General features: G+C 38.9%; 1 protein-coding gene across 3 annotated transcripts in view; it reads left to right on the top strand.

Moving 5' to 3' along the window:
* The window catches only part of bod1l1 (biorientation of chromosomes in cell division 1-like 1), a 153161-nt gene that overhangs the window by 90264 nt on the left and 47650 nt on the right, over positions 1-15247 (top strand). For all 3 annotated transcript variants that reach the window (XM_039751506.1, XM_039751505.1, XM_039751504.1), the window contains exon 25: positions 12051-12109. In XM_039751506.1, coding sequence (XP_039607440.1) covers positions 12051-12109 — 59 coding nt within the window. The remainder of the gene's footprint in view (positions 1-12050; positions 12110-15247) is intronic.

Here is a 15247-nt window from a genome sequence, read left to right as displayed (position 1 = left end):
CAATATGCTCTTAAAAATGGTCATCTTAATGTAATTAAAACAAACAAATGAGAATCTTGTATATGGCAGTCATTTTTCATTGTGGTTAATATATATTTGTTAAGGGCCAAACTAAATTCACATTTACAGCAGCCACAAAGTGTGTAGGGGTGTATTTATGGCAGTAATGGGCACCTATGAAAAAGCTTGAAGTGGTGATATTTAGGGATGCACCGAAATGAAAATTCTGGGCCGAAAACGAAACCGAAATTTTTGGATGCACTTGGCCGAAAACCGATACCGAAACCGAAAATGGCTTCATTAAAAAACATGTTTAAAATATTTTCTTTTTGTTTGTATTAAAACTACAAATTAATTAAGCAATCAAACTTTTATTGATAATAAATAACAGTAATAAGGCTATTTAACAATAACAAAACTAAATAAAATTTCTTTCTGTAACAAAATTGTGCAAAAAAAATGCTAGCTGCTTTTTTACTTCAATTTTAAATTACTGTACCAAACAACAGTGCACAAACAGAAGAAAAATAAATAAATCCAACCTCTTACTGTAAACAACATAACTATACACACTAAATTGGTCTGCTTTTAATTTAAGCAAAAGAAGCAGGTTTATCTTTATGAACAAAAGTTTTTCAGTTTTCTGGCTGAAGACACAGTTCCTCTTCTCATGAAGAACATACTGCACTGAATAAAATCACTCAGTCTGTGCTAGCTTTTAGTGCCTTTACGAATTGTGCAAAATATTACCTGCATTAAACGTTTTACTTCAATTTTAAATTACTGTGCAAAACAACATTGCAATAACAGAATAAATAAATCAAACATTTAACTGTAAACAACATCAAATTAGGCTGCTTTTATTTTAGCAAAAGTGGCAGATTTCTCTTTATGAACAAAAGTTGTTCAGCTTTCTGGCTGGAGAGACGATTTCTGTTCTCATCAAGAACATGAGATGCTGCACTGAATAATCTCTCACTGTCTGTGCTGGTGCTTGGGGCAGATAAGTACTTGCGTGCAGTCCATGCAAGCAAAGGAAAGCGATCTTTGTTCGCGCGCCAGTATTCAAGTGGATTGTCACTTCTGCCAATGGGTAGTTCAGCTAGATAGGTTGCTGCGCTTGCTCTTACACCGCTGTGGGTTGGGACGCTTTCCTGTAAAATTTCGTCAAACATATCAGAAAGCGAAGGAATGTGCGCCTCATCACTTGTACGTGACCGTTTCTCAGGCACAGTTTGCTCTGTTCTCCCCGTCGCGGCTTGTGCTTCACCAGAGGTTTCAAGAGCCGTAAGCTCTGTTTGCACCATTTCGCGTACATCCTGCCTTTTCTCATCGTCAAAGTAATGGTCTTTAAAGCGTGGATCTAATATTGTTGCAATGCCGTAAAGAGGGTTGGACTCAATGTCTTGGAAGCGTTTGTCAACAGCCTCCAGTAGAGTTTTTTTAGCTGTTTTTACGTCATGATCTGTTTCCGCCTCTTTTCCAAGCAGGCGCTTCAGTGCTGCGATCAGTGGAATAACTTCAGCAACAGACGCTTGAGCTGAGCTTATTTCCTTGGTTAACTGTTGAACGAGGCGAGAAGAGAGACAATGTTTTCCACCAACATCCACTGATGTGCACTCAAAGTTGCTGGCAGGTCGTGATCTGTCATGATGTATGCAGCTAAAACCCGCTTCTGTTCAAGTAATCCTTGCAACATATAGTATGTACTGTTCCAGCGAGTGGCCACATCTTGCTGTAGTCGTTTTGTTGGCATCCCAAACTGTTTTTGCAAATCTTGTAGTCTGGAATAAACAAGCGGAGAATGCTTAAAATGTCCCACAATTTTTCTCCCAGTTGCTGTGATTTCTGATATGCTCCGCTGACTAAGCACTCCCTCATTCACAGCCAACTGCAGCGTGTGTGCCATGCAAGGTATGCTCTTTAATCCACTGTCATCCATAGCCTTTATCATGTTCCGTGCATTATCTCTCACAATCACATGCACTTTAGACTTGTCTGTTCCAAGTTTCAAACATGTTAGCCAAAGCATCGGATATTGCTGCTGCAGTGTGTGAGCCGACAAACTCCTGTGCATGAAGCAGAATGTTTTGCAATTTAAACTCCGCGTTTATCCACTGCGCTGTCAAACTGAGCATGCTAGTTGGACTAACGTCAGAGCTCCATATGTCTGTGGTAAAACTTAGAGCAGAGATATCTGTGGTCATGAGCTCATGAACATGTTTTGCAACATGGTCATACATTTCAGGTAGAGAGGTCTCTGCAAAATACCGTCTGCTTGGCAGTGTGTAACGAGGCTCAATGTGGTGTATTAGCCTACGAAATCCGATGTCCTCCACGACTGAAAACGGCTCGTCATCTAAAGCAATGAATTCCATTACTTTCTCTGTTATTTCACGTGCTTTAGCACTGTCATTTGCAAATTTCTTAATTTTTTCGAAAAATGTGGCAACCGAGGGTGTTGATGTGCTAGGTGGCTTAGTTTTAACCAACGTTGTTTGACGGTATTCCTCAAATTCAATTGCGTGTCTTGACTTAAGGTGGTGTATTAAACCTGTAGTCGAAAATGTCTTTGCTGTTGAACCCCCTCTTGAAACTTTTGCAGAGCAAATGTTGCATATTGCAACTTTGCTGTCCTCATCTGAAACTTTGAAGTGCTTCCAAACCGCCGACATACTCCGTGTTTGATGCGTAATGACAGCGAGCGAGGCGGGAGGATGGGAGAGCGTGGCGACAATTCGGCGCTTTCTTACGTTTCGGCCGAAACCGATAATGCTATTTCGGCCGAAATTTCGGTGCATCCCTAGTGATATTACAGTATTGTATTAATACATGACGATAAAAAAACAGCAGACATCACATCTGCAAATGCTTTCAGTTTAAGGCAGGGAAGTTTCAGCATGCAACCGTGGGAATGCTATTTAAAGCAAAAAAAAGAAAATTTTGACATGGAATGAATGGTCCATACAATGCTTCCATGTAAATTTCATGTTAATGAACTTCAGGAAATCACTCAACAGAAAATTTTGCAATACAGTACAACCAATTATATTATGCAATAGTATTCCTGTACAGTAACATATATTTATTATTTGCACAAATAAATGTAGATTAAAATGAACAGGAAATTAGATAGATAGATAGATAGATAGATAGTTAAGTCAAGTGGACAATTTAAAATTTTGAAACTAAACACATTGTGTAAAATGAAATAAGCCAGCTGCATAGGTAGATTTGTATAGTGGTGGCTTAATGTCTCTGTTCACGTGAACCTTTACTGATCTATTGTGGTGTGTGTGTTAATGTGTGTTCATTTTATTTCTCTTCATTATTAAGCATATGTTCTGGTAGGGTAAACAAACTGTGTCAACTCTCCTCACTTATAAATTTCTATAAGTCTGTGAGAGTGTATTAATGCATTGTGCACTTGTGTGTGTAATTATGTTTATTAAAATAATTAATATATGTTATTATGCATGTTACTCCGAATCAATGGGCCTGGTCCCAAGACTAAACAGAGCAGACTTCAGAATAGAAATCCTGGTAGATGAACAGTTTCTATGGTAGTTATCATTGGACATAAGTTAAACTGTTTTAGAAGTATATTGAGATAAGCCTGTAACAAGACAGATATTATGTCACTTTTGTATAGAAATGAGGTCTTCCTTCAGAAATTATTGTTGTAAATTGGTTTAGGGTTTAAAATGGATATCTCAGAAACTGCTTGGTCTAAAATGTTATATTCTGGGATGTAATCATCCAGGAGCTCTACATAATACAATAAAAACATAATTTTCTGATTAAAATTGTCATTTTAATATGTGGCAGTTAATTTAGATTTTTCGCAGACATATTCATGCATTCTAAAATCAATTTTTCTCAATGTTTTTGAACATCGCAGAAACATAACCTGTGTATAACTGTATTGCATATTTTTGACCCCTTTATCAAACTTCCATTTAAATGAAAGTTAAAAAAAGTCAAAGCACACACACACAGGTTTTTGTTATTTTCACTTTTATCCCATTATGGAGTTAGCTCAGAGATGGATTTTTGATTTGAGAGTGCAGTGATATGATTAATAACGTAATGTAATTTTTTTTTAACTAATTGTGTTACGAATTTCTAAGAGGAGATAAAATGATAGCATGATTAATAGATTTTTGAAACAATATAATAAAATGTCCTGATAAAGGATTAGATTCTTCATATTCAAGTTGTATGTGTCCATCCAAGGATCAATCCATTTTCTAACGAAAGTGTACAGTTCAGGGTCATTGGGGGTAACCCTGCAAACATGAAGAATTATAAATATAAGACTGTGGGAATTGAGGAGTGGGGGGAACCACACTGGCTATGCTTCCAACAGTTGTATCAAGGAAAGGTAATAACAAGTTTTGAACTAAGCAGTTGTTTGGCTTATCAACAATGGTGGTAAAATAAACTAATCCATTTGTGAATACCAAAATAAAATATATTTAGCATTTCAGTATTTCAGAGCACTAGGTACATCTCACTATTGATACTTCATTTGCTGGGTTAATAGAAATGCATAATTGCATAGACATACACATAGCAGGACTAATTGCTGTATTGGTATAATTCTTTTGGCTTTTGAAGGAAAACTAAAGTTTGTGAGTGTAATCCCAAAAAATGGCAAACTTAGTAAAAGGCATATATGTATTTGAGTTGTACATTGGCAAATGGTATGCTGTATCTCAAGAGTCACTGAATATAAGCAGTGTTAGTCGATGTCAGTTTTTTAATTCTGGATATGTACAAAGACTTTTGTCAGGTCAGGTTGGGGAGCATGCACTGGTACCGGAAATTACCATCTCTCTGCTGCATCCAGGTGTTACGTGGCCAGGTGTTACGTGGATGTCCCCATGGCCTGGCCCAGCTGCTCGGGTCCTTAACGATTAAGATTCTGTGAGGTGGATCACCCTTGGGGAATCGCGCCACATGATCGTAGTGCCGTAACTGATGCTCCCCCACAATGCAGGTAATATGCCTCCTTCAGGACTCCATGAGCAACTGCTTATTCGACACAAAGTCAAACCATCAGGACCCAAGGATTCTCCAAAGAGACACAGTACTGAAGGAGTCCAGTCTTCATCTCAGGTAACTAGATAGCGTCCATGTCTCGCAACCATGTAGTAAGACAGGAAGCACCATGACTCTAAAAACTTGGACTTTTGTCCTTTTGCATAGATATTAGGAGTGCTGCACACCCCTTTCCAGTGACTTCATGAACCACCATGCTCCTCCCAATCTGTCTACTGACTTCATAGGAAGAGTCACCAGAGACATGAATATTGCTGCCGAGACAAATAAACCTCTCCACATGGTTGCTGGTGGCTGTCCCTAACAGGTCATTAAAGGCCTGGATCTTGTTTTTTATTGGGGTCGTTCACAAGCCCAGACACTCCTTGCTCAGTCTCTTGAGAGCCCCAATCAGAGCCTCTGTTGGCTCTGTGAAGATCACAGCATCGTCAGCAATCTGAAGATAAGTGAATCTTTCTTTACCAACAGACGCCCCACTGCTGCTGGACCCCACGACTTTGCCCAACACCCAGTCCATGCAAGCAGTGAACACAGTAGGAACAACAACACACCCTTGACAAGTCCCAGAATTAACTGGGAAAAACACTGAGGTTCTACCTCCACTCAGCACAGCACTCATAGTACCACTGTGCAGGCTCTCCATGATATCCAGCAACCTTGAGGGGATCCCATGAAGTCTCAGGATGTCCCACTGAGTCCAACGAAAGAAACTCTTGCCGATATTCGTGTTTGCTATCTGAGAACTCTCAGTGCCAGGATGCAGTCTATGGTAGACTTCTTAGGTGTAAAACCACACTGCTCTGGTCGCTGGTAGGTGAGCAGGTGATCCTAATGAGGGTGACCGTAGCAAGGACCTTACCCGGCACTGAGAGTAGTGTTATTCCTCTGTAGTTGCTGCAATCCTGGTGATCATCCTTCCTTTACCAGATAGGGAAGACAAGTTACGTTTTCCAGTCAGTTGGGATAACACCCGTCACATGAATGGAAACAAAGATTGCATGCAATGCCAGGAGGACAGCCTTACCACCAGCCTGGAGAAGTTCATTCCGGATACCACAGATCACTGCAGCCTTCCCTACCCTTAGCTGGTTCGCTGCCTGTGCAATCTCAGTGAGATTGAGTTGTTCACAGCTAATTGAAGGATCAGCCTGAAGAACCGTGGACCCAAAGATATCCAAAGTCCTAGCTGGAGAATCAGCTTTAAACAGCTACTCAAAGTAGCCAGTGGATCACAACTGCTTTGTCATCCGCCCTGAGTTGACCATCAAAGATATGAGCAATAATAAATTGTAACTTCTGTAAGACATATAGTACTATGATGTTATACCGTGTTAGCCATTATAAATGTAGTGAAAAGTCAAGAAAAATGACACCTTTTATTGGCTAACTAAAAAGATTACAATATGCAAGCTTTCGAGGCAACTCAAGGCCCCTTCTACATTAGTTTTCCTTCAAAAGCCAAAAGAATTACACAAATACAGCAATTAGTCCTGCTGACTATATGTATGAGATACACCTGGAGTTCCTCAAGGCTCTGGATGTTGTAGGACTGTCTTGATTGACACGTCTCTGCAACATTGCATAGACATCGGGGACAGTGCCTCTGGTTTGGCAGGTGGTGATCTCCCTCTTTAAGAAGGGGGACCGGAGGGTGTTTTCCAACTACAGAGGGATCACACTCCTCAGCCTCCCTGGAAAAGTCTATTTGGGGGTTCTGGAGAGGAGGGTCCGTCAGATAGTCAAACCTCGGATTCAGGAGGAACAGTGTGCTTTTCGTCCTGGTCGCAGAACAGCTCTACACCCTTAGCAGACTCCTGAAGGGTGCATGGGAGTTTGCCCAACCAGTCTAAATGTGTTTTGTGGACTTGGAAAAGGCATTCGTGTCCCTCTGGGAATCTTCTGGGGGGTGCTCTGGGAGTATGGGGTACCGGACCCCATGATAAGGGCTGTTTGGTCCCTGTACAACTGGTGTCAGAGCTTGCTCAGCTTTGCCGGCAGTAAGTCGAACCCGTTTCCAGTGAGAGTTGGACTCCGCCAGGGCTGCCCTTTGTCACCGATTCTATTCAGAACTTTTAAGGACAGAATTTCTAGGCACAGCTAGGATGTTGAAGGGGTCCGGTTTGGTGGACTCAGAAATGGGTCACTGCGTTTTGCAGATGATGATGTCCTGTTTGCTTCATCAGGCCGTGATCTTCAGATCCCTCTGAATCGGTTCGCAACTGAGTGTCAAATGGCTGGGATGGGAATCGGCACCTCCAAATCCGAGACCATGGTCCTCAACCGGAAAAGGGTGGAGTGCCCTCTCAGGGTTGGAGGCGAGATCCTGCCCCAAGTGGAGGAGTTCAAGTATCTCGGGGTCTTGTTTACGAGTGAGGGAAGAACGGAGCATGAGATCGACAGGCGGATTGGTGCGGCATCCACAGTGATGCGGGCTCTGCATTGGTCTGTCGTGGTGAAAAAGGAGCTGAGCCGTAAGGCAAAGCTCTCAATTTACCAGTCGATCTACTTTACTACCCTCACCTATGGTCATGAGCTATGGGTAGTGACCAAAAGAACGAGATCGCGAACACAAGCAGCTGAAATGAGTTTCATCCGCAGGGTGTCTGGGCTTTCCCTTAAAGATAGGGTGAGAAGCTCAGTCATCTGAGAGGGGCTCAGAGTAGAGTCACTGCTCCTCCGCATTGAGAGGGGTCAGGTGAAGTGGCTCGGGCATCTGATCAGGATGCCCCCTGGACGCCTCCCTGGTGAGGTGTTCCGGGCACGTCCAACCGGGAGGAGGCCCTGGGGAAGACCCAGGACACGCTGGAGGGTCTGTGTCTCCTGGCTGGCCTGGGAACGCCTTGGGATTCTCCCGGAAGAGCTAGAAGAAGTGGCTGGGGAGACGGAAGTCTGGGCCTATCTGCTCAAGCTGCTGCCCCTGTACCCGACCTCGGATAAGTGGAAGAAGATGGATGGATGGATGTTTCAAAAAGCTATTAATCATACTATCATTTTATCTCCTCTTAGAAATTCATAACAAAATTAGTTAAAAAAAATAATATTACGTTATTAATCATATCACTGCACTCTCAAATCAAAAATCCATCTCTGACCTAACTCCATAATGGGATAAAAGTGGAAATAACAAAAACCTGTGTGTGTGCTTTGCCTTTTTTTTACTTTAAAAAATTCTTCTCGACCTCATTTAGTTTTTATAATATTAAAAAACTAGACACTAAGCCTATTATACAGTGGAACCTCGGTTCACAACCATAATTTGTTCCAAAACCCTGGTCGAAACCTGATTTGGTCGTGAACCGAAGTAATTTCCTCCATAGGACTGTATGTAAAATGTATGATTAATTAAATACAATTAATCCATTCCAGACCGTACGAACTGTATGTAAATACATATTTTTTTAAGTTTTTAAGCACAAATATAGTTAATTATACCATAGAATGCACAGTGTAATAGTAAACTAAATGTAAAAACATTGAATAACACTGACAAAACCTTGAACAACAGAGAAAAGTAACACTGCAAGTGTGCTTGCTAAAAACACTTTTTTAACGAGTTTTAAGCACAGGGAAAAAAAATGAACATTTGAAAAATCCGTAATTTAATTAACAACCAAGAAAAGTAACCTTACAACAATGCACGCATGCGCCTGGTGTGTGTGTCTCTCTCTCTCTCGCACGCCTGTGTGTGTGTGTGTGTGTGTCTCTCTTGTGCGCCTGTGTGTGTGTGTGTGTGTGTCTTTCTCACACGCCTGTGTGTCTCTCTCTTGTGTGTGTCTCTCTCTCGCACACGCGCCTGTGCGTCTCTCTCTCTCTCTCTCTGCACAGGGAGAGACTGAACATGTGCGGCCCTGCACATGCGCACTTCACCGGAAGACGCACACAGGGGTTTTATTAAAGAGGATACACTCTACCACTAAACTCTTTGCTATATTTTGATGAATTGGTCTATAAATAAAAGAAAAATGTTATAAATTGTTTATTATAGTTGGGTTTAATGGCTTCTAACCCAGTGTATCAGTCGCTAATTAAAATAATTTAATCTAGTGAATGATGATAGAATATAATTGTTTACTGCATTAGTTTTACTGATTTAAAACATATAATTGTCAATGCTTCTGGCCCTTTTTTAAGGCTTAATGATTGGCTGCACAGCTACCAGTAAATTGACTGTTAAATTATTAAATTTTTTTTGGTCGCATTTTTTTCGTATACACATAGGCCACCATGACATGTAAATCTGCCACTAGCCAAGTATTGTTGTGACTGAATTAATGTATATTTGTCTAAAGGTATAAAATGTAGCAACAGACAGCTCCATTTTAAAAAAAAAGATGCATTCCTTCCATGCATAATGTAGAAGTGTGCTATATTTTGCAAAAACAACAAGTGCATTGTCTTAAAAGTGATTTTATTTTGACACCATACATAATCAGTAGCCAACATGCAGTGCTATATTTGTCTAAACACATATTTCAAGTAATAATAATAAAAGATACAGTCATATGACAAATTCTGAGATCCTCAGTCATCCTGCATAATAATTTACTCCACTTTCAACAAAAAAGATAATAGAGGTATCTCTTTCCTAGGAACATCCGAGTGCTGGGGTGTTTTTCCGAACAAAAATTTTAAGTGAAGCAGTATTTAGTTGTATGAAATTAAATCAAATGTGAAAACTGGCTGTGCAAAAATTTTGGTACCCTTGTAATTTTTCTGATTTGAATGCATGTAACTGCTCAGTACTGATTACTTGCAACACCAAATTGGTTCAATTAGCTTGTTAAGTCTTGAACTTCATAGACAGGTGTGTCCAATCATGAGAAAAGGTATTTAAGGTGGTCAATTGCAAGTTGTGCTTTCCTTTGACTCTCCTCTGAAGAGTGACAGCATGAGATCCTCAAAGCAACTCTCAAAAGATCTGAAAACAAAGATTGTTCAGTATCATGGTTTAGTGGAAGGCTACAAAAAGCTATCGCAGAGGTTTAAACTGAGTTTCAACTGTAAGGAATATAATCAGGAAATGGAAGGCCACAGGCACACGCTGTGGGGTTGTGTGGCTAGTTCAGTGACTGGGGCCCTTGTTACTGTCGAGGGTTAGATGAATTGAACCCAATATCAACAAATTCTTCAGGATAATGTTCAAGCATCAGTCACAAAGTTGAAGTTACGCAGGGGTTGGATATTCCAACAAGACAATGACTCAAAACACAGTTCGAAATCTACAAAGGCATTCATGCAGAAGGAGAAGTACAGTGTTCTGGAATGGCCGTCACAGTCCCCTGACCTGAATATCATTGAAAATCTTTGGGATGATTTGAAGCAGGCTGTCCATGTTTGGCAGTCATCAAATTTAACTGAACTGGAGAGGTTTTGTATGGAAGAATTGTAAAAAATTCCTCCATCCATAATCCAGACACTCATCAAAGGCTATAGGAGGTGTCTAGAGGCTGTTATATTTACAAAAGGAGGCTCAACTAAGTATTGATGTAATATCTCTGTTGGGGTGCCCAAATTTATGCACCTGTCTAATTTTGTTATGATGCATATTTTCTGTTAATCCAATAAACTTAATGTCACTGCTGAAATACTACTGTTTCCATAAGGCATGTCATATATTAAATGGAAGTTGCTATTTTGAAAGCTCAGCCAATGATAAACAAAAATCCAAAGAATTAAGGGGGGTTCCCAAACTTTTTTCATATGACTGTATATGTGTGTGTGTGGTATCCAAACAGAAATATATACGTACAGGCATAAACAATCAAAATGTCAAAACTGAAACATTATAGACTACCCAGGAAACTTAATTACAACCACCAAAATATCACTTTCTTTAAACTAGAACTATTCTTTAAACCAATCAACAGATGGCACTATTACAGTTTCCAAATACATACTCAGCGTGATGAACAGTGTTAGAAGAAGAAACGCCATACATTTTAATACATTTCTCTGCACTCAGAACAGCACATCATTCTAAAGTGTTAACAATGAGTAATCCTAATAATTTGCACATTCGCAAAACAGAAACAGTTATTTATGTGCATTTACTTATACAAGATCTAAATGTTATTAAAAATGGAAATGTTGGTTATAAACAAAGTACACTGAACATGTTAATTATTAAAAGAGAAAGAGAACTAACATTGTCAGCAATGCACAACACACAGTTATCAGGTTTATAATCAGACACTGAACAAGAAAGCACAAACAAGTAAGCATACTGTTCATGAAGTAAACAAAATGCTGTACATGTGCAGTAGACCAACTGGGGGTATCTTGCTTAGTTCGAATTTTAAGTAGGGAATTTTACACAGACTCATCCAGAGTTGCTTCTCTTTTTGTGCTTGGTGTTTACAAATTCACAGCTGTTTTAAATCAGAGTCCTTCGTACTTTTGTAGGCATTATACATGCACAAATAGTAAGTATGATTTACTTCATGATTAAATTAATTCAGTCAGTACCTGGTTATATTTCTGTGAAATATGTTTGCAGTCTTCACTACTTCTTAAAACATAATTACATCACAAATTAACTTTCTGACAGCAACATTCTCTCCTTTAAACATTTCCTTGGCTCCTCTAAAAAAGTGATGACTGATATTATAATCAAAACATAATGACAGGCATTTCATGTGCTTATTAGTTCACAGGAGTTTTGTTTTTACCCAAAACATGTGCTGCCAACTCAGCTGAGTAGAACTTGGGTGCTAGAGAGCAGAGGGAGATCCTTTAGCAAGCATGTGGTAGCAGACTTAAAAAGATCAGTCCGTCATTTGAAAATGTATAGAGTGTAAATTAATCAAGAAATGAAATATTGTTGACATTATTAGTAATGTCAAAAAATAATTTAATCTTGTTGCCTTTAATCTTCATGTTTTAAGAATGTTGTGTCCCCATAAATCTTTTTATTTGTTATTACTGTGCTGACTTTTTGATTGCTTACTGTGCTGTTTTTCATGCTGCTTACTTTAACAATTTTAAAGGCAAATCTCCAAAGTCTGATAAGGAAGAAAAGGATGCTTCTGTGCAAAAATCAGAAAGTGTAAGTTATTTTTTTTCTCACTTCTTTCTTAGGTGCTTATTTGTTGTTGTGTCATGACTTAATGGCCAAAAATTTGTATCACAATATAATTAAAAATAATATACTAGTTTAGGTTGGCCCAATTTCATAGGTTAACAGTGTATAGTTTACTGTGATGTTTCTTTTCTTGAGGACCATTTTAATCAGTTAAAGGTATTCCAAAACCTGTATTGTTCAAAATAATAAAATAATTGAGTTGGATTTTTGAGTTGATATACGTTAGTTTACTTTTTGCATAATCTTTGGGGTTCATAAGAACTGAGCAAGAAATTAGTCAACTATATTTTATATGCCCTGGGATTCTTAAGTGTTTTAATCTTGATGACCCGGATGAGAAAACTGATACCATACTGGCATCACAGACAAGGATTATCATCATAATTAGTTACAGATTAAAAAGTGGCCATACAATAATAAAACAGTATACATTTTTGTTTCTTTAAGCATTTCTCTCATATCAGTGTTACTTAAAGAGAAAAGTGGAAAGCAAAGGTATTGTTGGAACAACAATTATTCAAAATAAGGAATGGATTTCTGAGGTATATTACTGCCAGTGTTACTGCTTGGTTTTAGCTAAGTAAAGCTGACAGAAATACATTTTTAGGATGAAGCACAAGGATGTGATCATTTTTGAAATTATGGTATCAAGTAATACTTAACATAGTCACCTGACTCATCTCACCGGATAAGAAAAAATTAGTGAAAAGAAAAAGATACAATTTACTTGTCTTAAATAACATTATTTTTTTTAAGTGAGCTCCACCTTTAATATAACTAAAAATTGATCTAAATGAGTTCACAATTAAATAGATGTAAATGTAAAGAGTAGCTAAATTATGCATTATTTGTTTATACAAGTGATAGAATAAATCCTGAATAATTTAGTGAACATTCCAATTTGAAATGTTTAATATTATTGACTATGGTGATCCGGGCTGGCTCCATGCACTGGTCAGTGCCAGCAGCCTGTTCAACCCGTAACTGTTGAAAGTCATGTACCAGTATGAGCCAGGGAAATGAGGATACCCACATTCAGCAAGGGGTTTGTGTAGTGCTTTTATTAAAATATAGCCAAAAATAAAGTACAATTAGTGCAGTGCATCAAATTTCCATAAAATCAAGTGAAAATTGTGGTAAAAAAATGCATAATATTCCATTAAAATAAGGTTAATATCTAAGGGCGAACATTTTCTTCTAAAATCACAAATCACAGTGCTGCTTTCTAAAATCCAGTATTTCCACAGCTTGCTTTCTTCAGTTTCCGCAGCATGAGGAGACGTCAACCAGCAGGCTTATACAACTATTTGGTCCCACTCAGGCCCCTGTTGCCAGTCCATCGGCGTGTACAGGGCGCTGCACTGAAATTTAATTCCTCCAAATCCTGATTCCTTTCCCCTGGCCTTCCTTTAAACTCCATGTCTTTCTGTTGTTATGTTCTCCTGCCGTGCAGGCTCCTTTTTATCCTTCCTGTTTGGGCACAGGTCTGGTGCTTTGCCCACTCAGACCTGTGAACGAGGCACCTGACTTATCCACTTGCATTTGCTCATGTATACCTGATCAGCCAAGCACCCCAATCAGCACCAACATGTGATATCTTCTTTGCACCTTTGCTACAGAGTTAGACTCTGTTTATGAAGGAATAGAGAATATGCAATCAAACATTGAGCAGTTGTCCATGGCAACTGAAATTGAATTTAGCATACAACACTGCTATGACATTATTAATGCACACCTCCAGCCTATTCACTCGCTCTTCATAACACCTTGGAAATTGTCACATTCTTGTGTAGCATTCAGTATATTTAGACCTTCTGTCATTCTCCATTTCTCCCCCTTTCTTATTTGTGCTTTTGTTGTCAATAATCTCATTTTGATTGTTTTACTGGTTATAAAAGGGAATGCGGTGAAGGCTGTCAGTGTCATTGTTTTTGCATACTACTGCAAAAAATACAACCCTACAGAGAGGGAGGCGAATCATTCAGTACAGAATCTGCACTTGGGTGAACTATGCAGATGTTACTGCACAATCATGTGGTGACCCATCACAAACATGTGCAAATATCAGCAATTTGGGTCGCAACCTATAGTTTAAGAAATACTGGTATGGTCTGTACAGTAAAAGATGAAACAAGATTGACAATGAAAAATAAGTATTCAAAATAAAAATATATAAAGACAAACCAAAGAAAATGGATTTCTGCATTTACTGAATACTGCCTTTATTATTCTGGGATTATCATGAAATTTGTGAGACTTATGAGGTATGTTGCCACATGGCATACTCTTGCACTTTCAAAATTAATGCACACACAGATACACACACATACACATAGATATCCAATCCAGACAAAGAATTGGGTAATGCTAATTGCCAGTCACCTGACATTATTCCACATAGGACACAGCTACACAAACATTCACATATAGGTCCCATCCAGGCAAAGTCCCAGGGAATTCCAATTTCCAGTGGCCCTGCAATATTCCACATAAGTACATATAAGAGGAATGCAAGATGCTTGTACTTTATACTAGTGAAAATACAGGTGTCCTCATAATGAATAAAAACACTGTTACTTTGGTTATAGGGCTACCTTCTAACCGAGAGCGTCTTTTTTTTACTGTACTTGTTCTACAGTAAATATCAAGGAACTGCCTTGACAATCCTGTTGGCAAGAAAGCGACAATCTTACCTAAATAGGTGCCCTAACAGTTTCTTCAGTCACTCAAGATATGAAGGCAAATTATAGAAATGTAAAACAAGCATGGCATTTATTAAAGTGCGGTAAAACTTTGATTATCGATCACTCGATTAACTATCAGTCTCCATTAACCGTCAGGGCAAATAAATAAATAAACAGACATTGTGCACGCCAGCGTGTATCTATTACTACTGCCACACGATATGCTGCGAGCTATGCACATTGGAGCAACTCTTCTTTTTGTCACTACATAGTGTTTTTTATCCAGCACTATTTGTCATGCAACATTTTGAAAACACAGTGTCAGTTACATACCTTAAACTTTATTAGTGTTTCGCAGCTTTTCTCTTTTTGTTATCTTACTTTTGTTTATCTATTGCCGATAAACGCGTGGTTTGAA

Source organism: Polypterus senegalus, chromosome 4 (assembly GCF_016835505.1).
Source record: "Polypterus senegalus isolate Bchr_013 chromosome 4, ASM1683550v1, whole genome shotgun sequence".
In the NCBI taxonomy this organism is placed as follows: Eukaryota; Metazoa; Chordata; class Cladistia; order Polypteriformes; family Polypteridae; genus Polypterus; species Polypterus senegalus.
The sequence above is the reverse complement of the archived record's forward strand: the minus strand, read 5'-3'. Positions and strand labels throughout refer to the sequence as shown.